This window comes from Solanum tuberosum, unplaced genomic scaffold, assembly GCF_000226075.1.
Source record: "Solanum tuberosum cultivar DM 1-3 516 R44 unplaced genomic scaffold, SolTub_3.0 scf00110, whole genome shotgun sequence".
Lineage (NCBI taxonomy): Eukaryota > Viridiplantae > Streptophyta > Magnoliopsida > Solanales > Solanaceae > Solanum > Solanum tuberosum.
Window position 1 is genome coordinate 312133 of NW_006239037.1, and position 27599 is coordinate 339731.

Sequence of the window (27599 nt, forward strand, 5' to 3'; positions counted from 1 at the left end):
TTATAGGTAGAATTGTTATATGCATATAGTTAAATACATGTAAGGGTAATTGACAAAAATCTAACTAGTTTATGTGCTAATTACTTAGATGCATGCTACTTTGTTATATTACGAATCTTACCAGTTTTTGGTGCGTCCAGATATGTCTATCTCGGGATACATGAGGTCAAAATTATATGTAATTTGTTCTAGATGCACTATATTCAAGTGGATTCACATGTATTTGGGATACACATACAAATCTAGCTTGCCACTCTCTTATCTCGCTCGCATATCTGGTATCTTAGATACATGTGAATCACACTAGACACATGTATTTAGTATATGTATCTAGTGTGTATAGCATGTATATGAGATACATAGACAAATCTCGCTCGTTTCTCCCTTTTTCAATGCATCTAATAGTAAAAAACATGTATCTAGGTGTATCTCACTTGAAATCTGGTGTGAAATTATTAATTAATGAGACAAAATGAAATTATTCAAACTATAAAAAGAATTAGTAAATATAATAGAAATATTTGTGTGATGAGATAGTAACTCCTAAATATAACATGAAAGAATTGATTTCAAATAATACTTGACCGCTACAGATGAAATATTGTTATAAATTACTACGACTGATATAGATAAGTATGATTATGTTGGTTAGGGGTGTACATGATCGGGTTGATTCGGATTATTCAAATATCAAATCAAATTATTTGTGTAAAACTTTTAAATTTATAAACTAAACCAAACTAATAAAACTTGAGTTTTTCAAATACCAAACCAAACCATTGTGTCGAATTTTTAAATTTTTAAATCAAACCTAACTAATAAACCTCGGATTTTTTCAAGTTTTTGGATTTTTCCGGTAAATTATGCATACAAACATATAATTATCTTGTGCTCCAAATATTTTTTTAGTCTAACCAAAATATAACTATCTAAGGTGTTTCTTAAGAAAATAACATGAAATGTGAGATGCTTGATGACACTAAAATATTCAACAAAAAATAAACATTGCAAGTCATAATGAAAATTATCATAATTTAAAAGAAGGGAAAAGAGTCTGAAAACTACTCCAACTTTGGCCGAAATTGTTGTTACGATACCAAACTTTATGGAGGACCTTTTACCCCATGCACTATTTAATAGTGTATTGTAAAGGTATATATGTGTCCACATGGACACATTAATATTTATAATTATGTAATATTTATGATGTCCACGTGGGCACATATATACCTTTAAAATACACTATTAAATAGTGCAGGGGGGTAAAAGGCCCCTTTCAAAGTTCGGTATTGTTACAGCAATTTCGGTCAAAGTTCGAATATATTTCATACTTTTTTCCCTTAAAAGAACTAAATCATGCTAAAATAAGTCTAATAAGTATTAGTTACATGATTAAACATTAAAGAAAAATAAAATTAGATTATGTATTTTTAATGTCTAAACCAATGTAAAACTAAAGAACAACTATTCAACATTATTGTCATTCTTAGTGTTGAATTAATTTATTTTGTTAGCATAGTACTGATTTGATTTCGAATTGAGCTTTATTAGAGTTACTAATATTTATGGACTATATTATTTATTGGACCATTCAAAATTCTAAGTCTCAAAAAACTTTGAAAAAAATATGTTAAAAGATAAAAATTATGAAAATGTATAAGTAATATTTAGAAATTACATCAAAGTAAATATTTTTATGTATAAAATAGATTTTTAAAATTATATATATACAATGTCGGGTTGGTTTGGTCTCAGATTGACTATTTTTAGTTCAAACCAAACCAACCCAAGTATAGTCGAGTTTTTTTTTTCCAATACCAAACCATTAGTCGGATTTTTTTTCATATTTGACTCGATTTGCGGTTTGATTCGATTTTCGGTTCGATTTTGTACACCCCTAAATTATCAGTAATGTATGTATATTATATTATCGATGTAATCCTCCGGGAAGATAAAATTCTTAAGGAAAAATCACCCCATACATTTATTTAAGGATTAATATTACAACTTTTAGATCTACTTTTTTTATATTACTACTTATAACATTTTAATTACAAGTATTAACATATTGGTTTAAATTTATAAATTAAATAATTGTATTTTATTAACTAATTACATATTATATAATGTCATATAATTGGTGAGAGAAATAATATTAATGAGAGAGAATCAATTTGTAATTATCTATTGCACCTTTTAAGAATTTTTTAAACTTATCACATGTCAACCCACACCCCTTCCCACACGTTCCTCTTTCAGTTTCCACCTTCCATTTCTCTTTCAACTTTTTCTTTGTTCCTTTTCCCCATTCTAATTAACAAAATATATTTTCCATAAATATAGTAATTTATAATTGACAAGATAAATTTTTCCCTTGATTTTCTCTTGAGTAGTTGACTCTTATTTTGATTATTTTATTATTCCAAAAATAAACATTCATTACTATTCAAATATTTTAAATTTATCACCATAGGTTTCAACAGGTAATTTTTTCTCTCTTTAATCTATCTTTTTTGCTTTTCTTGATGTTTTTTTTTTGTTTTTTTAACCTGATTCTTTTTAGAAATAAGAATTCTATATTTTTGAAAATTTGATTTTGTTTTCTATTTTATTTTTAATCCGAAACTTAAATTTTGAACTCGTTTGGTGTGTTTTTTCATATCTAAAAATACTTTTTTTGGGTGAAATAAGTATATTTAATTCTAAAATTTGGTGTTTATAACTACGTATATATATATATATATAAAAATATTAAGATTTTATAATTAATATGAGATCATAAAATCTTTAATAATGAGTTCCTAAATTTTAGCCTAAATATGGTAAAAGAAATCACACTTCAATACGGAATATAAATTGAAGAGAGAAAAAAATATAGTACTTATATTAATTATTGCAGTTTAGACTTTTAATTATTACATGCTTTGATTTTTGAATGATGATATATATTTTTTGCTACAGTTTTTGACAACAATATATAATATGCATTGTTTTATATTGTCAGATTTATTCTTCCCAGATTTATACCAGTTGGATTATCAATTTCATACATTTTTATTTTTAGTATTTGTTCTAAAATTTCAAGTTGGATACCAAGTGTATACAAATTCGATATCAATTGGATACAACATTAACTTGTTTTAGGTTGTCTAATTTGATCAAATATCAATTACATTTTATTTTTTTCATTATCCAGTGGGATACCTGTTGGATACCAATACCAAGTGGATACAACATTGACTTGTTTTAGGTTGTCTAATTTGGTTGAAATCTCAACTATATGTTGGTTTTATAATTTTTCCAATGGGATATCAGTTGGCTACCAAATGTATAACAATTGGATACAACATTAACTTGTTTTAGGCTGACTAATTCAGTTGAAATCTCAATTACATGTTGGGTTTTCAATTTTTCCAATGGAAAATCTGTTTGATATCAAATGTATACTAATTGGATACAAAATTAACTTGTTTTAGACCGACTAATTCAGTTGAGGTCTCAATTACATGTTATTTTTTCAATTTTTCCAATTGGATATCAGTTAGATACCAAATGTATATCAATTGGGTACAACATTAACTAGCTTTGGCTGGCTAATTCGGTTGAAATCTCAATTACATGTTATTTTTTCAAATTTTCCAATGTGATATTAGTTCGATATCAATGTATACAAATTGGATACAACATTAACTAGTTTTAGGTTTGGCTATTTAAGTTGAAATCTCAATTACATGTTGTTTTTTTTCAATTTTAATACTGGGACATCAGTTGGATACCAAATGTATACCAATTTCATACTAAGATTTGACTTAATTTTTCCAGTCAATATCAATTGCATACCAACATTGCATAGTTTTTTACTATACATTTGAAAACACAAATGATTAATTAGTACACATAATAAATATTCTAAAATCATAATCATTAACTTAAAAGACAAATAAATCAAAACATGAATTTGTCACAATAAAACGACCAAATCAAAATTTAAAAAAAATTATGTATTTTTTTCAGTAGGGTAATTTGAATATGTCTTCTTGTTGTGTCCCTCCCGAGAACATGTACTGCACGTAACCTTAGACCTCTTAAATTTCACATCAGCAAACCCTTTCCAACATTCAAGTTGTGGTCTCCCTACAATTCTTTTTGAACCAGATCGCAATAAGTTATGCTCCGACACTTTTTGAATTGCATATTTTCCTGTTTTATCATAAATTATTGTGTCAGTATTACATGATACAAAAGTATAAGTAACTTTTATACATATGTTATATCAGTATACGAATTTCATGCCATTTTTATGCATACTTTCTATACCTATTTCATGCCAAAAGCAAACACCAATTCATACCAGATTCATGTAAAAAAAGAATACAAAATCATACAATTTACAACTAGTAATTGTCTTTTTATTAAGTACACTAATTTCATCCCACTATTATACACAATTTCATACCAATATAATGTCAAAAATAAAAATTGAATCATACCATATTTGTGCCATAAAAATTATAAATTTCCATACAAATTTGATCTTATTATTATCCTAATTTCATACAAAATTTACATCAATTTTTATACCATAGTCATACCAAAAAATCAATGATGGTTCATATAAAGAATGAACAAATTTAGTTTTAAACATTTTTAATAAATATTCATTCACAAATTAATAAATAAAAACATTATACAAAATCCATATTTAATAAATATTCATTGCATTTTCCAGTAATCTTTTCCCATATCAACTTTTTAACGCCATAATTAAAACTATTATACACAAATAAAATCTGAATATTATTTTTTTTCACTATCACTATTCATAAAAAAAATTTATGTTTGGTTTGTATACCAATACAAATAAAACATAGCAAAAAAACACTAATCTGAAAGATTCCATCTACCACGATGTTTTATTAATACTGCTAAGAAGTTGTCCATTACAAAAAAATAAAGATTATTGAATAAAAATGAATAGGAATTAGATGAGAGTGACGACTAACTAGAGAAAATATTAAGAAGAGAGAGAAACGTTCCAACAAAAGAAAAGAAATCTGTTTTGAAAGAATTTTAACTGCTTTGAGCTAAATAGGAAAAACATATATTCCTTTTTTTATGAATTTTTTCAAATTATTTACTACTAATATATCCTTTTTTACCTTATTTGTTTTTCACACTAATTATTTTTTACTGTTATTTTAAATTATTTTTTATTTTACTAAAATGTTAAAATCTGCAAATTTTATTGTTATAACTCGAAAAATTAGAATATCTTATAATTATTACTCCTATTCCTATATATGTCAATTATAAATTTTTCACAATTCTTAATAGGGACCAAACGTTAATCGATCCCAAGCTAAAGGACGAGCCCACATAAGGATGAGGACTTCGAGAAATAAGTTTATTTTAAGTTTTTTTGAGCATTCGGTTCTCCCACTAAGCAAATACAACTAAATTTCTACCATAGTTGAGTGTTATGGATATTTTAAAGACTATTTCATGTCATTAAATTAAAGAGAAAATTTTAGAAATAGCAAATATAATAGACATAATAAGGTTTTATAGTTATAGTTTTGATAATTGCGCTTTATAACTATAGTTTTGTTTGTTATGGAGGTTGTGGTTTGTATACTTCACGCGACTTGTATAGCTTACCCGTGGTATATTTCGCTTGTGAATATACAAATAGGATAAGTATATACAAATTATGTATTTATACATTTAGGAATTTTCAGAACTTCGTTTGGATATTTCGCTTGCCAATATACAAACAAGATATTTTATTGTGAATTTTTTCATAAATCGTATAATAATAACTAGGGTAAGCATATACAAATTCTGGATTTATACAATCAAAAATCAAATTATACAAAATTCTGATTTTTACAATCAGGCGAATTAGGCAAATTATACAAATTAAACAAATAGCAAAATTTGGGGAAACTATGATTATGAATTACAATTCTTCAAAACAGTAGCTATATCATTTAAATGTTTGCTATTCTGCACAATTTCCCCTTAAGTGAATCCTAAGTTTAACATGGATTTACATTATTTCTTTTTTTAAAAAAAAAACAGATCCATTATTGAAGTTTCAAATATTGGTTATTATACATTGAAGTAATTTGTACTCAACCTACTGCATTATTATTAATACTAGCCAAGTTAATTATTTGAAGAAATTGAACAAATTAAACTTTAGTCCTCTGTTGATGGAGTTTGTTGAGAAATTGAGAAAAAGGTGGAATCTTTGTTATGACTTATGAGTGTTGAATTTTACTATTGGATATATTATTAACAATGATGCTAATCTATTGAAATATTAAGAATTAAGTGGGTAAGTTTATCAACATAGGTTGTGGTGCGTGGTGGAATTGCTCCATCCTTAATTAGAGGTCTCGAGTTCGAGCCCTGAATTTGAAGAAAATCTTGTTGAAAGCCACACCATCGAATGAGGCTTGCAGTGTGCAATTTAAATTTAGTCAGGGCTCCAAATACCGAATGAGAAATAAAAATGGGTAAATTTAATTTTCACGTATTAAGATAAAAAAATAATATTTTGATTAGGAATTAGTCCATCTCATTCTAACTGAGTGAAAATATAACAATGCATATGAAAGATGCTACTTGTTGCTCGATATAACTTGTGTGTTTCTTTGTTTATCTTAAAAAATCAAGTTTACATGAATTTCCTAATGTGACATTCTGTTATGCTTGTATTCTATTTAGGTTTAAGTAATTATTTGAGTGATAACGTTCAGTTTAGGAGAAGTAACGAACCTCTCTAGCATTGGAGTCCGGCTAATTCGAATTCGCATCGGGTAAGGATAATTTCTATTTTTAATCAAGGATTTCTCCATACTTAAAGTTCGAATTTGAAATTTTTGGTTAAGAAAAGAAGAGCCCTACTGCACCACAATTGTTGGTGGTGCAATTTCATATATCAAAATAATCAAATTACAGTCTCAATTACCAGCTTATAGCAATTTTAAAACTTTTATATGATTTTTAAGTTTACTTGTAAAATAATCCTCCTTGTATGATTTTTGAAATGTAAATGTAACGTATCACGTTTTCGGTGAGGTCAGTTAGATCTTTAATTATACTCAAAATGATTATTATTTTTAAAATTCTCTTTTTAATTTCTTATTTAATTATTTCATTAGTTTCAATTTGTTTGTTTTATTTTCTTTTTTAGTCTGTTTAAAAAAAATATTATTTTTTTTTATGAATTTTTTTTTAGTTTCAACTTCCCTGTGATATGTTTGACCACAAGATTAATTATTTTTTTTGTACATTTACATATCTCTAGTTTAAGATCATAAAATTAAAAATTTCTTAACTTTCTTAAACTCGTGTCAAGTCAAAATTAGATAAATAAATTATAATGGAGATAGTATTTGTTTTACTAATGATAAATATAGATGTACAATTTTGTTTTTTGATCTTTCAACTTTTTAGTTTTAGGTTATATATGCATAATTCGGAAGCTATTTTTTTTTTTAACAATTAACAATTCTTTCTTTTTTTTTCCCCAAGGTTAACATTTCTTAATTCTTTGTTCTTTTTTTTTCCTCGACGAAATAAGATTTTTATTAATTCATTAAGGACAAGACATGTACAAAGAAACATACAAGATCGTTTACTATTCAATTATTTCCCAAGAAATTCCTTGTGCTGAAAAAAAGTGAAAATTTAGGTAAGTTAGGTTCAAATCCAAAACTCCTTCCTTCAAGATATAACTTTTGTCAAGGATGTCCAACTTTAAATATAAATCATTTACATGTAGAATTTGACATATATATACAACATAATTTTCCGACGATGACTATAGCTATGCCCCTGATGACAAGTAAAAATATAAATTTATTTTAGAAATAAATGACAAATAAAAATAAACGACACAAATAGTATACATATTGGTAAAAATTAACAAATACTCGATGAAATAACCAATCTGCATTATTAATCTAAATAAACTAGTCCAGACATTTTCAATTAATTTATTGCACCGACGCAAAATAGAAAAAAAATGGAGCACCGCACACTATTTAATTATTTGTTTGTCATGTCTTGCCTTATAGACGATGGACCAAACATAATGTACTCTTATTTATTTAGTACATTCATCACTGTCAGATGGCATTTGCCAGTTTGCATCACTTTTTTTATCTTAATTATTTTTACTAATATATATGAAGTCAAAATAATGTTGTTGGTGATTCTCTGTTTTGTTAGGACCAACATCACATATATTGTCTTATTTAATTACATGAGACTGCAAGAGCAAAGAGCTAGGGGTACATAAGTCAGCTTGATTTAATTTTTATTAAAAAAATAATTATGTTGATTTATTAAATTAATATGAAGTCGATTTTTTAATTTCAATTTTAGTCAGATTTTTAATAATTATAAATAAGATTAAATATATTTTCATTTAAATGTGTGACAAGCTAAAACTTAAAAACGTTAAATGAATAGATATTTTTAAAAAAAAAATTGTGATAATTAACATGAATACAAAATATTTTTATTAAAATGTCAACGTTTAATATGTTAAATTTATGAGATTAAAGGCTACAATCAAACTGAACATAAAATAAAATATTTATAAAGTAGATTGTTAATTTTCTATATGAAATCTATAACAATTAGTTGTAACAGTCTATCTGAATACAAAATAAAATATTTATACGCCCAAATTTGACATAATATATCTAAACATTGTAAACTATAAACTAATTTGAAACATTAACAAAGTAGATTATATATCGTATTGATTTGAACTCAATTTGTTTTTTTTTCTTTTAATATCAAACCATATTAAGAGTGATCGATTTTCTTTTTTTTAATGCCAAATCAATCAAACAAAATCATAAGTCAATTATTTTTTTCTAATTTAACTTGATTTGTTGATTCAATTTGACTTGAAGAATTGACTTGTACCCCCAAGCAAAGAGCTATTCATAGAGCAATTCCAGAGATCTATCTCCTACTCTAGTAAGTACAACAAAAGGAAATAATTACACCAAACCTAATTATGGAAATTCGTCTTAATTAAGATAAAAAGTAAATTTAAAAGATTGTAACCAATTTTTTCTTCTTTTCACTAAGCACCCCCTTCTTCTCATTTTTTCACTAAAAAAATTAACATATACTCTAAGAAAATAAATACAAAGAATTATGGCTTCCAATTCTTCTTTTTAATAATTAAGTAACTTTAAGTTCATCTTCTTACAATCAAATTATGATATAACATTTGTTGAGATATTCTCATAATTATTAGGAGTAAATTTAGTTATCATCTCAACAACATTTACCTATAGACATAAAAATAAATTTTGAAAAGAAGTCTGTTAATAAGGTCAAGTCTGATTCAAAATTTTCAAATAATAAGTTTGTCTTCTTTAAAAAATTATGACTTTTTTTCTTGTGAATTAGTTATAGTGTCACCTATTCATTTTATTGTATGCATCATTCTCTTTTGACATTATACTTTTACATGTTATAAATCGTAATTTAATGCAGAAATTGTTTGTCATTATTGTCCATCTGGGTCATTTAATTTGGTTCACATAAATACTTCTTATATTGGGATTATATTTAATCAAAAATAATTGTTTATGCAATGATTAAGGAAGCGTTTAATCATGGAAAGAATAATACTACTTTTTATAGTTGAATTTCGAAAAATATGATTTCCCATAAAATTTCATAATTTAACTTGAAGTTGAATTCAAAATTTCAAAAAAATTGAAAATAACAAAGATATGTTTTCACTCCAAATTATTCAAAAAATAAAAAATAACTTTAATTTGTATTCATGGACGAAACACAACTTTAATTTTCAATTATTATTTTTCACTTTAAGATTATTTTTTAAAATATAAATTTCACAATGACACATGCCTAAACGCTTATATATTAAATAATGTATTTTAAGATAATATTTTTAATAACAATGTCAGACATTTATTTATCCATGTCAAAATTTTAATGATGAAATTAATTTATGTTCTTGTTTTGTCTTTTACATATTTCATTTTCTAATGAAAGAGTGTGGGGGTTGGGAAGAGTTTTTTTTTCTTTTTTTGTCTGATGTGTATTTAGACCCCACTTACCAACTGATTAAAAAAAATCAAACATAATTTAATTAATCATCAATTGGACAACTGGATAAGCCAACGACCGAAAGCAACTTGACAGAATAAATCAATTCATATAAGTATCTATTTTGGTAGTTTAGTGTTGGTATATGTCGACTTGCTAATTAATCCCAGACAATGTGGTTAATTACTTTAATTATTTATTTCATTTAAAATCAAGATTAAGGATTAATTAATAATGGGTTGTTGGGACAGAAGCCTCATGAAATAATTTATGTACTATTGCAAAATGATAAATAAGGATATACTTTCCTCCGATCCATTTTAATATGTCATGTTGCGCTTTTCGAAAGTCAATTTAATTATATTAATCTATATATAATTACATACAAGATAAAATATGAAATAAAAATACAAAAAATAGTAATATATGAATTAAAATTATCAAAGACAGAAATAACCCTTCGTGTAGTAATGGATATCTTAGTTTGTTAAATAGAATTAAAAATATTAAATATACAACAAATCAAACAGCTAATAATAAATGTTGGAGAAAGAATGCATTTTAATATCAAAATAGTAATATTAATTTGTACGAGTTAGTAGTGAAAGTGCGCATTATTTCTTGGTGTAATATTTCTATAACCACTAAAACGTATCATAAATATACAATTTAAATAAAAATAATAATTAACCATTGATCGTTTCTCAAAATATATTTAAAAGGAGGAGTCTGGTAGATTTTGTAATTACAATATCTAAAATGAAATGTACTTGTAGATGCTAGAAGTAGAATATCTGCTTTCAATGCTCTTTTTTCTCACAAAATCTAGACGTTCTTTTTCCTTTTTGTGTGGCTTAATCTTCCTAATTTTTCATAATAGAACATTAAAAATATGAAATAAAAATAAAGAATTGAATTCAAGAATATCCAAATAGAATTTGATAATTTACTAATTCAGGAAAAAATGACTTATTCCTAAAAGAGCTACTTGGAGAAAGAAATGAATTTGAGAGATCTGTGAATAAAAATTATCCGTCCTTAATATATACTCCATCAATTCAATACACGCATATCATGAATTTGAGTTTATAGCTCATAACTTATTTTTAACCGCTTATAAACAAAACATAACTTTCAATCCATTCAAAGGTGAGGTTCTAAACATTTGAGGAGAAATTATTAATAAAAATAAATAATGGTAGGACCAACGCCGCACCGGTCGCCTATGAAAGAGCAAATTATCCCACTTTTAAAATGGTAATTTTGTTATTAGATATTCCATCCATTTCATATTAAGTTAATTTTTGAGGTATTTCACGCCCTTTAAGAAAAGTAGATTAAAACATAAATTGAACCTAATTTTCCATTTTTACCCTTATTAATTATTGTTAAATTTATGATTAAAATAACTAAATATTAATTAATTACTAATTTCAATACTAACTAATGAAGGGTAAAATTGGAAGAACACTCTAAAAGTAATCTTGAAAACTGAACAATTAAATTAATTTAAAAAGTAAAAAATATCTCAAAAATTAACTTAATATGAAATAGAGGTAATATAGACTACCGACACTTCACATTCATTTTTCCTTATCTATATTCTATATATTATAAAATAAAACACGCATATTACCCCTTGAGAGACGCACACGACTCCCCAATCCAACGAGAAAAAAGGTGAAAACCCATTTCTCTTCAAGCTCACCTTGTTCAGTATTTCAAAAATAATTTTTTTATTTGTTATATTAACTTTTTTTAATAATAATTATTTGTATTTTGTATTATAATTAAATATTTATGTTCATTTTTTCTGTCATACTATTTTGAAATGTCTAATAATAGTTGTTCAATTTATAAAATCAATGAATAATTTATCATTTTGGGTATATTTTGTCATTATTATTAAATACAGTTCATTTTTCAATGTTTAGATGACTTATATTTAATAAAAGTTTTGATAAAATTATCCTTATCATTTACTGTTTCTAAATTCATGTGTCAAGTCAATAGTGAACACTGTTATTCAACAAAGGGAGCAATTATTACTCTATTATTTTCTTCGTTTTAATTTATTTGACCTTTTTTTTAATCAATTTCAAAATAAATATTTTTTTTATTCATTCCTTAATTTTAACTTTTTACACGATACATGTATATTTAACGTCATAAAATTTTTCACATGATACTCATATCCTTGATTTAAAATAATAAAATTTAATTTTTTTTCTCTCAAATCTTATACTAAATCAAAATAGGTTAAACAAATTGAAGCAAACCATGTAAAGTGACAAGAGAGGTAAAAAGAATGAAGAAAGGGAGTATATAATGTATGTTGCTCTTCATGTGAAGCAACCTAAAAGGGTTAATCCAAGTGGGTATAGAAAGAGAAACTAAACAAAGAAGAAGAAACCCATTACCTCTCCTACTACTTTATTCTTTCAATAAATTACTACTATCATCTTTTGGCTCACCTATTTTGATTGAGAATAGTACAGTTTAGAGAGCTTGGGGTCAGGGTGGGTAGCTCAAAGGGGGTGTTGTTGTAGTGTGTAAAGAGAGACTGAAACTACTACCCACCTGACATGGTATTGTTTTCTTGCCCCTTTTGTTAGCTGCCATTAGAGTAATGTTCTTCTACTTCCAAGATTTGGGTTCTCATGTAGAAATTTCAAGTACCAGCTGAAAATTTTACCAGATCTCTCAAGCACAACAACTATCATATTTGCTTTGTAAGCTCCTTTTCTCTATCTTAATCTGTTTTTTTTTTTTCATTTCTGGTAAATGGGTTTCTCTTATCACTAGCCTTTTTGATATCTATGATACACATAGAAATGAACATCTTTGAGCAAGGAATCCCTAGTTGAATGGGTTATCTGTAGCAGCTTCTTTGTTTTGCTGATTAGTTTGTTAGATCTGTGCTTTGTGCTTTTTGGGTTTTAAGTTAACAAGTGTGCTAATGAAGTTTATGGTGATTTGAAGTTAACATCTTGTTGATGTTGGTTTATATAGACGGATTTTTCATTTTACGCGGTCTCGGTTTTCTCTTTGTTTTTACTATTAGTTACTGGGTTTAGATCTGTCAATTATAGGTTTAGTTGTACACCTACCCTTCATATTTAATGCCTGCTAATTGGGAAATTTTATGAATTGAATGTAATGTGTTGCTTGTAGAGTGGGAACTTATAATTGATGAATTTGTAAACTAGTATTTCAGTGTGGCTGGTACTAAATTGGTGCAAGATAGGAAAGGATAACAATTTGGAACTAAGTACTGTCTTACAGTGAAATCTGTTATAAGCTGCTGGCAGAATAGGAGCTTCTACAATAACAACATACCCGACGTAATCCCACGAAATGGGGTCTGGGGAGGTAGAGGCTGTTTCCAATAGACTCTCGACTCCAGTAAAGCATATCAAAAATCACGCGTGTAAATTTGTTTTAGTATGACTAGTACTGCTAAATAATGCGAGACTGGTTCTGGATGACGCATTTATGGTTCGTTAAATTGTTTATGGGAGTAAAATTAGACCGATGGAGTAATTGTTTTTACCCTTTAGTGTCAATTCAGGAATGACGGGGTGGTGAATGTGGATTAGTTGTCCCAATCCTGTTGTACATTGCGACACTCACTTTAGATCCCAAAGCATAGTTGAGCTCTCAAGAAATTAGTTCATTGTCTGTAAGCTAAATGGATCGTTTTAATATTCTTCATGAAAATTTATCTTCTTAATGTTGATAATTAATTACCATCTTTGGAGTTTATCCTTTGTGGTATGATACTAATTATTTGGTAACTGGTCATGATTTCTTGATAAGTGGTCATAGTATGACTCATCAGTTCATATTTTCAGTGTATGACTTCTTGAGTTTTAATCCAGCACATCTCTACTTTTCTGTTTAACAGATAAACCAATGTTCTCGGTTAATTGTTTATGGTTATTCACATTACTAATTAAGAGAGTGTTAGGGATGAGCTACAAGTTGCACTTCTAACACCATAGAGTGTTTTAGCTGGAAACTCTCGACATTTCCTAAATTGAGCATGTAAATTTTGGTAGTTAATTTACTTTTCATGAATTATATTTGTCTTGTTTGAGGAGTCGGAGTACCCGAAAATTATGACCGTTAGGATTACACATGAAGGATAATAAACATTTTTGTATGAAAAAATCAGCAATTTTGACTTCTCTTTCCCACATTATTGCAAAGAGCCTAAGCAAAACAAGGCTTTTTAGAATTCAAGTTCACCATCCTGCTTACTTTTAAACAAATGGTTCCATTGTTGTAAGCTTTGGTCTTTGTTGTCATTTTTATCAAGTGCAGTCTCACAGAAAAAGCGAACATTCTTCTAGTAGATGAAGAAACCAAAACCTTCTAATGCTTAACATTATATTTTTCTAATAATTATAGGTCTGAAAAGCTTTACCCTCTTTGGTAGAGAAAGGGGAAACTGAAGTTCATAACAAGAAACTCTTATATAACTTCTGTTTTGTTGTATTGGAAGATAAGTAAGAGAAGCTCCTTAACCATGACTATTGACCGCACCCCTTCAAGTTTAACTTTTAAGAGTCAAAAGATACATTCCCTGCTTCAATTCCTTGATTACTTCCTGAGGCAGATCAGATGAAATCTTACAGCGACTTACTCATCTGATCTTACTAATGTTTAACTGCTTCATATATTTTGTAATTCTCATTCCAGATGATACTTTTGCAATTTTCGAGTGTGTTGATGCCATTTAATCTATGATCTCCAGGACATGGGAACTTTGGCACCTGAACCTGAGGTCACATGCTCGAAAAAGTACTTAGCATTGGGTCTGAAGATATCTGGCAAGGAAAAATCAGGGAAACCCAGAGTTTTATCGCTTCTTTCAACACTTCTTGAGAGGTCTGTTCAAAATAATGAAAGCTTATTAGAAAGTTCACAAAGTGAAGACGTGATCACAATATTTCATGGATCAAGAGCCCCCTCTCTCAGTATTGAACAGTACTTGGATCGCATTTATAAGTATTCATGTTGCAGCCCTTCATGCTTTGTGGTCGCACACATATACATGGAGAGATTCATTGAATGCACTGGTGCTCATTTAACTTCCCTCAATGTTCACCGACTACTTATCACAAGTGTGATGGTGGCAGCAAAATTCATCGATGATGCGTAAGTTTACCTCAGACATGATCTATCTGACCTCATTCTTAACCCCCAAATGTGTAATAGCTTCTATATATGCTTTAAGATTTGTTGTCATGTTGAATAGTCAACCGATTGGATAGTTGAGTAATAGAGTCCAACCTGAAACCTGTTCCAACGACATGCAACGAGCTTTCCCTGTGTATTACTAATAACACATAGTAGGCTCAAAGGAAATATATCATGCATGCATAGTATGCTCATTATCTGCTTACTGCCAGAAACACAGTTGAAAAGGGTGTTACTAAACTTTAATTCAGCTATGGACCCTTGCTTATTTTGAATCTTTATGATGCTCTGTGTGATTTTCAGATTCTATAACAATGCATACTATGCAAGAGTAGGTGGTGTAACCACAAAAGAGTTGAATAAGCTGGAGATGAAATTCTTGTTTGGATTGGATTTTCAACTTCATGTAAATGTCCAGACATTCGGAAGCTATTGTTCTCTCCTAGAGAAGGAAGGCACTGTAGGTCTCCAGATTGAGTGCTCAATTCAGGCATGTAGAATCAACGAGAGCTGGTCAAACAAAGACGATTCCACCTGGTCACAAATTGCAAGATGAGATTTTACAATGGTGAAGATATCATCACAAAGTTGAAACTCTTTCAGACATGGAAGAAACTGAAATGCTGGGTTTTGTACTATATTGTCTAGGTAGGAAAAAGTCATAGCAGTGTGATACACTTTTTTTTTTACCCATTTTTTTCTTGTGCAGGTGTTCTTTACTGTACTAGTGTAGCTCCCAGGAACCCTGGTATCATTCTTTTTCATGTTCTGTGAAGTTCCCCACGGATGTTGGTCCCTATAGAATTGTGTAGTGTTTACAATCGAAGTTTCTTAGTGATTTCAGGTATTATTTTGAACAACCAAGTTTGAACCCACAAGGGTTTTTTATACAATGCTCTTTTAGAATTTCACCTCTCTACATCCGGGCAGAAGTAAGATCTATGTGCACTCTGTCCTCCTCAAACTCCACATTGTGGGCTTACACTAGATATGTTGTGTTGTAAGAATTTCAGGTACTTGTAAGTATCCCAAGGATCATGTTTAGCTCTGCAGGATCTTCTTGACTTCCTTGTAAAATTTTTGTTTTGGTTTAATACATAATCAACCCATAGCCCATTAAATTTGACCGAATATTTTATTTATATATTCGAACTAAGCAACAATAACAACAACATATTTAGTATAATTTCATAAGTGGGGTCTGAAGAGGATAATATGTATGTAGATCTTACCTCTATCTTATCCGTTGAAGGCTCAAAGAACAAAACACAATAATTATGAAGACAAGCAGTAACAATAGTGGCTCAAAGAACAAAACACAATAATTATGAAGACACAAGCAGCAACAATAGTAGGGTTGTAAGAAGAAATGGAGGCATACAAGACAACAAGTAGTGATAGAAAATAAAGAGCGAGAAATTCAAAAATAGTAAAATAACAAAATATCAAAAATACACTAAAACTACTAGCTGCGGAGACCAGATGCAAAACTATATACTATTAGTCTTCTATTCAAATTTTCGACCTCCACACCCTCCTATCAAGGTCGATAAAGGTCCTAATATGAAATGTCAAAAAGTTCAATAAAGTTGAGAAGCAAAGAGAGGCCAAAGATTATATAAGAGAACAACAGGCAGATTTAATTGGCAGCCAGAATTACCAGTTGCTGAGAAAATCATTCTTTTCTATCTTATGTAAGCGACACAAGCTACGAAGCTATAAACTTTAAGACCTAAGAATATTTCTTTGACGGGTGACAGGGTCTTAGAATCCTCTGGACTTACTTGTGATCGGGTTAAGGAGATTCAATTTGCTTGGTTGAGTTCTTTATTGCTTGTGTATTCCACTTCTTAATCATCATTAGTTCATTGTATTAACATGGGACCTAACATGCCAAGTTGCCAACAACAAGGTAACCACTCGGAAGACACTCTTTCGTCTAAGAATACCTAAATAACGCACTGATCAATTCGGAGGTGGATCATGCAACAAAACATAAAAGAAGCTTCTTTGTTTTTTTGTTCTAAAAAGACCACCACACCAACCTGTATATATCAACCATAAAGAAAGATATACAGTTAGGAGGTGTCATATCCTTGTTTCTATGTACAGAGCAAAGGATAAATAGGTCCTCCCTGTACAACTTGTGTCCTATGTACATTAAGACTTCACTAAGTATGACTGGGCTTGGGACTTCCATGTTGGAGGTCTCAAGTTTGAAACCCCTTGCCAGCGAAAGCAAGGGGTTTGCCTTCTGGGTCGAGCTCATCACACCAAACTTGGCTGATGTGGGTTACCTCTCCTATGTGGTTTGCGAGCTATTGCATAGGAGCGGGGGCTTTACCTTGTACGCACCCAAAGGGTAGCGGCTGCGGGTGTCCCTTGTCATAAAAAAAAGAAGAATAAAAGTGACTTCGTACAGAAATAAAGTAGCAAAAGACGACTTCTGGTACATGTACATAGCCCAAAGGCCACAGCAAGAAAAGGTTAAAAATTTGTTATTCATTACTTAAGTTAAATTGCTTCCTCTTGATCCTATGATTAGGAAGTTGATCATGGTCAATCCTCACTACAGTTTTAGCTTGTGTTTGCATCAGTCAGGAAAAACTCTGTATTTTTCTTTGCTCCTATAGTAGCCATAATCACAAGAGATATACAGGTGATCCCTTGATTCATTATGAATTTGGTGTAAAGGACATTGTAGGGACACTGCCATTACCCCATTTGAGCAAATAGAGCAAGAGGGTGAATGTAGCCTTTTATCTAGAAGCACTGTTGTACATCTTGACCCCATTAATGAAACTAGTTTGCACAGGTTTCATCCATCGACTACACAAAGGGGCATCATGTTTCATTATCACCTATCATATATTGGTTACCAACATAAAAATGAATAATCTAATATCAAGTTTAGTGTACAACTCCAAAGGGTTCTATAAAAATCTGACTACGACACCCACTATATCAAGATTTTCAATGTAAATACTCATTCTTTCACCTCATCAAAGACCATTAACAACATAGCAGGCGTTGAAACCTTATAATAAGCTAAGTTGACCCAAAGATCTACTAATATTGGTGCATCTTTGAGTAATTTTACATTAGCGCTCATTTTGAGACTATTACAATAGTAACCACTCCTGTACATACTACCTTCCCCCGGTTACAATTAATAAAAAAACAAAACTGAATCAGAAACATCTAGACCCGCATGTCAGCTTGAATAGCCCTGGTAAGTGCCCTTACAAAGTAACTTCGAGTTTCAGGTAATACACGTTGAATCAAATGTGAATACCTGCATAGGAGATCGCATCACGTCAATACACATTCAAGAGAAAATCCACATTCTTAATCAGTTCATATATAATTTTTGGAAATCTTCACTTCAATGACATGCTTCACAATTTCACACATCAAATAAATTAAATAAAAGGATATCCAGCTTGATTCCCCATGCACCAAACCCATAAAAATATAATGTAATTAAGGATAGAAAAGTCCAGGACATACCATGGCATGACACTTAATTGGTCAAACTTTTCCAAAATGAATAGAATGCAAGCATTACGTAACGTCAAAGCGTTAAATGCCTCCGACAACTCAAACATGAGAGAGACACTTTCCACAGATATATCCTAGAAAAGACAACATCATTAGAGCATAAATGTGACAGGAAAACCCCCCAAACTCCCAAAAGATCTCAGCACTCACCTGTGCAATGGCATACTCGCAAAGACGTTTAAGGCCCTCTAATAGATACTGGTCTGCAGCTCTTAGAAGATCCTGTGCAACATCCAAATTAACATCAACAGATCCTGTGTATATGTACCTGCAAGCAAGAAAGATTAGTCCTTAAAACTGCAAGATTGACTTCCAGGATCTGAACCGAGGATGTAAAATGGTAATTAAAGATCATTCTACCTCATCATCAACTCAAAAACGTCCCATCTGATATTTGGGATTTCTATGTCTTTGGCATCTCTCTCCTGCAATACATTTACTACAAACTATTAGAAACAAAAGTATCAAGATAACCCCAGATACGCTGACAAAATTCAAACAAATATGTTGGGCTGACTCCTTTTGCAATGGCCATGCATACACTATCTTGGTTCTCATAACTCCCCCCCACTTCATTGTGTCTTGATTCGACTGGGTACAAAGTTTTTAAAATGATGACTTCTGAATCTTATGGTCTTAAACTAAAGATGCATCATGCATGTAATGTACCAAAATGCCCTTGAATCTTGTGGTCTTAAAGACATGAATCAAAGGAAAGTAAGGCATTTTTTTGACACAAACTATAAAGGAGAGTAAGACATAAATCAAAGCAGCAAGAGTTACATTTATACAAAAGAAGAAGACAATAATAGAAAATGAAAACTTTGAAGTAGCAAACACAAACAAAAAGAAGATAAAATAAAAGATATGAGGTGCAAGATTCAAAACTCAATGGATAATGGTCTGCTCCTCTACCCTTACACTTAGCAAGATGTCAACTTAAAACTTGGCGAGAGATTTTTACAATGGATCATATTAGGAAATGAATAAATATAGAACATAAAAGGCAGACTATAACTCACCCGGTAGCCACCATCAAACATAGCTCGAAATGCATCAGAAGAAGCTAGTAAACAAATCCTATGGGCATAAAACCGTTTGCCTGGTAGAAGAATGAACAAAAAAGTTAGTAGAACATTAAAAAGGAAAAGGGGAAGAGAGTCACATTATTAAAAAATAGAACCACTCTTACCCTCAACTAAAAATGTTACATCAGACAGTGTAGAATTATTTACATACTGTTCACCCAGATAGACCTGGATTTAAAAGAAATTATAAGAGAAAAAATGAGGGAACGAGGTACAACATCAGGATGGAATAAGCTGCATTATCAATTGAGATAAAATATAAATGGAAGAATGGATACAATCAGTCAAATAAGGAACAGAAAATGGTCAACACAATCAGCACCTAATAACCAATATAGGGTGGTAAAATAACAAGATTTCATCAAAAATGCATATTCTTCCAAATTCATCAAAAGTTCCTCTCATTATCTACATCCTCAAAATAGAAGAATCGTCCTAGCCTCACTTCACGTCCTACTTAACACATAAACCTAGAGGCAAAAACGACACAAAATTGGAGCACATGCTCCGGGGCTACTTTTCATGTCTTCAATTTTTACCAATCAACATTGTTGGATTTTCCCAAATCAAATGATTCAAGACCTGAACAGAAAGAGACTCTACAAACAACATTTTCTGACTCAGCAGAAAACCCCTTACTCCCCCTCTCTATGAGGAAAACCATTCTTTGCCAAGAGAGGTTGCCCAATCACTAATATATCTCTCAAAGAGTCTAAAGCTCCAGCTCAGGCAGAAAAGACCAAGAAAGTGGTGTCTGCCTATGGTAAGAACATCATTAGCGCACTACAAGTTTCTAGTCTTGGCTAACTATTTGGGGGGTGGAGGTAGGAGGTCAAAGTCTTGAGTCTGCATAGCACACTGCCTTGAATTTTTTTTAGAAATTGGTCTATAGGCATGAACATGTAAATTTAGAAACAAGAAGAAAAATGACCAAACATATTAAATTTGCATAGCTATATTTTATAAACTTCAGAGGGTTGTTACCTCCCTTTACTAAATGATGGACAAAAAGACAACTGACCAAAATAAAGTTGACATTTTCTACATATAGCGCACCAATTTAGTAACCGTTAAGGCCTGGTCTGTTCATGGGAGTTATATAGTGCACTAAATTAGTACTAATAGTCAAACTAAAGTACTACATGTACAGAAGTGGAGAAATTTAACACAAACCAACTAATAGTCAAACTAAATCCTGCTCAAAGCAAAAATTTGAAGAATCTTAGTAGTGCAATCAGAATGGAGACTAAGATAAACAAACCTGAGGCACTGGGGATGGAGGAGCAGCATCGACTTGTGAAAGTGAGCTAGCTTTATTAGCCAATTTGCATAAAGCTGCAGAGCCATCTCTTTTGTGTTTCAAGTTTGTTGAGTCAAAGAGCTCCAAAAGCAATTCTAATCCTACAAGTGCATAAACAAACAGGATGTTATTGTCACTGCCTAACCAGAACGTATTAAAAAGCAATCTCAAGTTTAAATCAAACATATACCACTGTTATCAATGAAAATAATCTTTTGGTCATCTGGTGCGCAAAGATGGGCAAGGGCTAATGCAACTCGTCTCTGAATAACCTTCTCCCCAATACGCATCAAATATAACAGATGGCCCAATATCTACCAAAGAAGGAGAAAGATATTACATATTGTACTCACAAATAACCTAATAAGATTTAACAAAAGAAATTTAAGAAAAGAAAAATCAAAATGTGGAGAAGGGAGGTAAGCTGCATTCGTGTCATCCGAAGACAAAAACAAAAAATTTAAAAAATAGAAACTCACTCGACCATGGATCTTCTCTTCTAATCTCTTCAATGTCTTCGCCACACAATCTCTAGTTGGCTGCATAGTCAGGAACTCAATTTAGAACTTAGGGCAATATGTAAAAAGAGAATAATGCAAACTCATTTAAAGCAACAAAGGTACTTATCCTTGAGAGAAAACATAAAATCTAAAAGAAACGACATCAAGAGATCATACTTGGACAATAAATTCTCCATCCTGAAGCTTTTGAACACCTCCGACCTTTATAAGATCAGCTACATTGTCCTATAGCAGAAAGTCACAGTAAGTCTAAAGAAGCATGTAAGTGCATAAAATTAATTATAATCAAAGCATATATGATCTGATGACATGCAACACCTCATTATCAGCAAGCCCATAAAGAGCAAATGCAGCATTATGTTGTAATGATCCATTTTTTGAATCAAGGAGCTTCAACAATGGGATAATTCCACCACAGTGAGCAATACCAGCCTGATTGTGTGTGTCCTGAACATCATGGAACCACTAACACCCGGTCACAATGTCGTACTAAATCCTCAAATCAAATAAAGTACTATGAGAAGGAAGAAGAAAAGGAAATGTTCTTGCACCATCAATCATCACATCTGAAGTTAAATAAGAGCTCCAAAGAGAGTAAAAAATTAAAATACTCATGTACCAAAGAATTAGAAACATCACAGCATCTTGATATTCCATTTTGCTAGGGCTATTAAAGATTCAATCAGTCTTACTCTTCAGAACTGTTATTATGTGATTGTAAAACATGAACCAAAAAATTGTGAGATAGCAAGGCACATATAATTATCTACATCTAAAACAGAGCTACTGATGAAGAAATATTACAAATCTGAAGATCTTCAGTAGAAACTATAAATCACAAGAGATTGAGCAGCTTCAAAAGACTAAGTAATGAAAATAATACCCTTCAAACCACACTTTATGATTTTGCTCAGAGTCAGCACTATAGCTTCCACTAAGTTTGGGTAGATTAAACTTCCAAACTGGGAAATCATTACTATTGTCCTTCAATCAAGTTTTGTGCCCAAAAGAACCAATCTCTTATTCTCTTAGGCCTCATTTATTTTCATTAAGATTAACGCGTCTAAATCTGACTCCACATATGAAAGATTGAGATGTTGTCTTTAGATTTGAAGATTGAATGATTAAGATTGTTTGTTTTTCCACATCTAAACGGTTCAAATTCAGACTTTCATTAAGTACAAACAAATGAAGCCTTAGAGACTCCTCAACATACCCCCGAGGTAGGTATCATATCAACTATGTGAAAAAACTGTTGCTCATCTAGAAATAATTTTCAGAAACGAACATTTTAAAATAAAAACCTTTTGCAGCAGCTGAATAACCAATAGCCCAATGGGGACACCAATCACAACATGCTTCACTTCCTTTCCATTCCTTAACAGTCAAGAAATACGATTTTCTTTATAGAACGTAGACAATACATATTAAAGAGATCACACTTGAAAAACAATATCAGAAATCATCAAATACAAGTTTGTGATGGATCATCCCAAAGAACATATGAATGTCGGAAAAGAAATTCTGGAATAGCAAGATTTCATCAGACAACCAATAGACCAACTGCTACTAGTAGACAAGGGAATGGAAAGCTTATCATGAAACGTATAAGAAAACTTGCGCTACTCAAGATATCATCCAAGAGGAATTACCTGCGCCAACCTTCCTAGGGCAAAGGCCGACATTTCTCTAAGTTGAGCATCTGGAGATTGAAGCATCTCAATTAATGGTGGAACTGCACCTCTTTGAACAATATGAATCTGCAAGAGTTTCAAACAGATTAAACTATGTGTAAAAAATGATTTAAGTAGCTCAGTAATGCTACTTAACTAAAGAGTTTCACCATTTAAGACAATAATAGAGCTTATTATTTTAATCAACCTTACAGTCTGAATCAGTTGCTGCAAATTGTCCTAGCAGTAAAGCAGCTTCCCTTTGGCTCTCTGAACAGGAGGAACTGGCATACAAGATTTATAGTTGAGCAAAAGAAGAGGGAGCATATAACTACATAGGTCCTACTACAGACCAGAAATGTTCATATGATCAAAAGTTATGAGAGTTGAGTATACCTAAGCAACCCAATTACAGGTTGTAAAGCTCCTGCAAGAAGAACTTCTTTCTTGATATTTGGTGACGAGTGCACCAGATTTCCAATGACTCCAACCTGCCACCCACAATTTAATTAGTTCTGGGGATGACTACCACATGAAGAATAGCCAATATCCTAGGTATTATCAATCATTACTATATATATGTGCTAGTTCAGCATGACATTGAATGATGTCTCACCGCTTCATAGTGTATAGCAGTATCTTCAGACCGAAGCATTAGTATAAGAGTGGGGAGTGCACTGCATTCCACAATCTGCAATCAATTCACACAAATTAACATAAATAGAAGACGTGACCACAGAGATATTCAAGATAAATTTTGTAAGCCATTAACCTGATTTTTGTTTTCATCATTCTTAAATGCTAACGTTCGTAAGGATCCTGCAGCTGCTCTCTGCACCTTTGAATCAACAAACTCAAGCAACTCAACAAGTGGAGGGATGCCACCTTCAACCCTATAGTCACAAAATACAGATGAAGTAAGAAAAAGGGTTCTTATTTCCATAGATATTGTAATAACAATGTTTCCAGATAAGAATAAACTAACCTAACACGAGTTTTGATGCTACTGTTTTCATGAGCAAGATTTGTGACTGCATCAGCTGCGCGCCGAATAACACCATTGACTGCGCGAGAGTTCTGAGCATCTCTATGCCTCTTCAGCAAATTAACAAGATGAGGCAAAGCTCCAGCATCAACAATCAGTTGTTGGTGCTCCGGCTGTCAGACATAAGTTTAAAATATAGAAAGAGAGTAAATCTCTACTCCTCGGATAGATGCAAAAAGTAAGGACTATACCGAATTAAGTAGAGGAGAAGCAAAGTTCTTTTCAGTAGGATTATGAGAGACAAAAATTTAAGAAAGTACATCAATGAAAACGCAAATGATCCAAGTGTATGAGTTAGTTGAGGTTGTGATGATGGAAAATTATCTATATGCCATGAAACCTGATCGACAGAACAATTCTGGAAGCTTCTTTTTCAAGTAGAACATAAATCTAGTAATACCAGACAATTAAACTCAAAGCACTCAACTTAGATTGATTGCAATTAATTTAGATCTGCACATGTTCCTAATTGGAAATTATCTACTGTGCGTTAATACCTTTTATTTGATTTGCACACAAAATAATCTTTAAGAGATCAGCATTCTATTACCCTTTCTTGTTAATAGATAACTTCAGAGTCTAAGAGATACGTAAAGTCAAAGGCAAATCCTGGATGTTAAGTTTATGGTTCCCAACAAAGATATTTTAGGTTTTAGTAAAACTGATCTCAGGGGGATTCATACCTGCACACACTAGCGCTGGTGCGGTTCAATCGTTCCTCTATTTGCCACGGAACTAGCCTTCTAGTTGTTAATGGATTTCAGAAAATATAGTTATATATTTAAAAGAATTTTCAATATAATTGTAGGGTTTCAGAAGAAGTTACTGAGTTCCCCGTAACCCACACCCGCTACTGTAGATCCACCGCTACCAGAAAAGTCATATTGATAGTTCCTCAATGATCACCTAGAGACACACTTGGTAAATGCCCTTGCTAAATGAAACTTGTGTCTTCTTCACTTGCCGCAAAGGAATGCACAAATTAATTAAATAAGTGTTCAAGAATACAGCAAAATGAAAATCCCATTTACAGTAACTTATTCCATTTAATACATAGCTCCTGCTGCACAAGCAAGATCTTTTCACCAGAAGTATGAGATAATTCATACAATCATCTGCTGGAAGTAACTAGTTTTATTTTACAGTACATGTACTGATTATACGCAGAGAAAACTAACACATATCCAAAAAACGAACTGAATGCTTACTTTTATAGCAAGAAGCCCAAGCGTAAAAGCACTTCCTTTCTCAACCTCATGTTCGTATGGCATGTGACTACCTTCACCTTCATTTACATGAGGCGGCGCCTGTAGATGCTGCACCAAAGCCGGAACAGCGCCGCAATCTACAATTACGTTCACAATTTCCTCTACAAAACACAAATCCTCAAATATCAAAACCTAATAACACTTCCAAACCGATTAAACAAAAAACAAGAAAACTCTCAGCGTGAACATCTAAAATTCTGATCCACTGGAAAATGAAATGCAAATCAGTTACCGTTTTTGGCAAATTCAGAGAGAACATGTATAGCGCGTTTGGAAGAGGCTCGATCTGACTCGGATGAAGAAAAAGATGACTCAAGAATCTCCACCTGTGTACGAACTTCACGTTCCAGATCTTGATGACCATCTTCCGAAGATAGAGAAGGAGAAACCTTACGATCGTCTTGGAGATCTTCCTCTAGCTTTCTCTTCAAGCTCCTCCTCGCAGAACTTGACGAACGCTCGGTAAGCTTCTGGTTCTCCATGGGAGAGAGGAAATGAGGAAGAGGAGAAAAGGTGTGATACAGAGTAATCAGTGTGTGTAATGTGTGCGGGGGGCACTTTAGGGATAAAATGAAATATTTGTGGGAGTGGTTGGTTTTGGGTTTTTGTACCCGGAACCGGACCCTTTCTGGGGGCAACGCCCGCCCGCCTTTTACAAACAAAAACAAAAAACTGTAAATTTTTAGAATTTAAACTTATTTTTGGGGGCTCCCGCCATTATTAATGGGCCGAACGAGCTTTTTTTAAGGCCCAAACCTCTTCGTTCAGTCTGTGTGGGGCCTTTGGGCCTTTTTTTAGTGTTTTTTTTCTGACACTCCGTAGGCCTTTAATTAGTGTTATGAACTTTTTGTTGAAGTCTAGTATTGATGACTTGTCATTAAGGAAACATGTAGGTCATATTATGTTTTTTCGTATTAGGTGGAATACATAGAAAACATGTTACGATTAAGTATCTGAACATATGATGAAATGTGACTTAAATTTTACAAAAAATTGATGTGCATCTTCTCTAGCATTATCACGTAGATTAGTTAATTATTTAGATATATTATATATTTTAATTATATGTATTAGCCTTAATACGATGTAAAACCTTAAGTTTGTTTCTATTGATACACATGTATCATTAAAGAAGATGACAAATTTTATATAAATATCTTATCTACGTAATAGACTCTTAAGAATATGTGTAAAAGTTTTTTCTCTAACAATTGAAACATATTATAATTTGAGTATCAATGAAATTTACAAACAATTTTAAGAGCTTGTTGACATATTCCACCTTTGTATTATAATACCCCAATTTTAAGAAATCAGAATACTCACAACACAAAAACAAAACAAAAAAGCATCTAGTTTGTGGGAAAATGATTTGTTTCCTAGTGATTCGAAAGTAGACTTTGGGCTCTTTTGATAGTAAGATCAATAAATTCCGCTACAACTATAAGATACACAATCATTATTCTTACTCCCTTAATTATATTACACAAAAGTTAAGCTCCAAAACCCCTAAAACCCACAAGAAGGGAAAGTAGAAGGGAGTAAAGAATTAAGCCATTCACACCCCATATTCCTCTTGATGTACAATAAACGTGTATATATATATATATATATATATATATATTTCTACTATATAGAAAAGCCAAGTATGGACGACCAAGAGCATAATTGTAATTTCACAGCTAACATTGTGGCCAGATATTTTGAAAAGCAAGTATGGACAATCAAGGGCATAATGGAAATTTCATTGCTAACATTGTGGCCAGATATTTTGACTTTTCTCATTACCATTACAATTCTAGCTAGGTCTAGAAATATTCATCTT

At 31.2% G+C, this 27599-nt stretch overlaps 2 protein-coding genes across 3 annotated transcripts; one reads left to right on the top strand and one right to left on the bottom strand.

The window, feature by feature from the left end:
• The first annotated feature begins 12450 nt into the window (after positions 1-12450).
• On the top strand, positions 12451-16224 carry LOC102587169 (cyclin-P3-1). Of its 2 annotated transcripts, XM_015309688.1 has the most exons (4): positions 12451-12845; positions 13331-13485; positions 14873-15276; positions 15622-16224. In XM_015309688.1, exons 2-4 carry the CDS (start codon positions 13471-13473, stop codon positions 15872-15874), a joined length of 672 nt encoding a protein of 223 aa, XP_015165174.1. In that variant the 5' UTR covers positions 12451-12845; positions 13331-13470; the 3' UTR covers positions 15875-16224. The 2 variants fall into 2 exon arrangements, with proteins under 2 accessions (XP_015165174.1, XP_006349678.1); XM_006349616.2 differs by lacking the exon at positions 13331-13485 and having other exon boundaries at positions 12453-12845.
• A 1969-nt stretch (positions 16225-18193) lies between these two features.
• On the bottom strand, positions 18194-26418 carry LOC102587715 (ARM REPEAT PROTEIN INTERACTING WITH ABF2-like). The gene is made up of 19 exons (XM_006349617.2): positions 26007-26418; positions 25715-25875; positions 24447-24619; positions 24234-24354; positions 24078-24152; positions 23858-23952; positions 23670-23745; positions 23441-23548; positions 22107-22235; positions 21945-22013; positions 21747-21806; positions 21458-21581; positions 21229-21368; positions 20072-20135; positions 19902-19981; positions 19240-19304; positions 19030-19147; positions 18829-18953; positions 18194-18613 (listed from the first exon to the last, which is right to left on the bottom strand). Exons 1-19 carry the CDS (start codon positions 26254-26256, stop codon positions 18520-18522), a joined length of 2127 nt encoding a protein of 708 aa, XP_006349679.1. The 5' UTR covers positions 26257-26418; the 3' UTR covers positions 18194-18519.
• Between the last annotated feature and the right edge of the window lie 1181 nt (positions 26419-27599).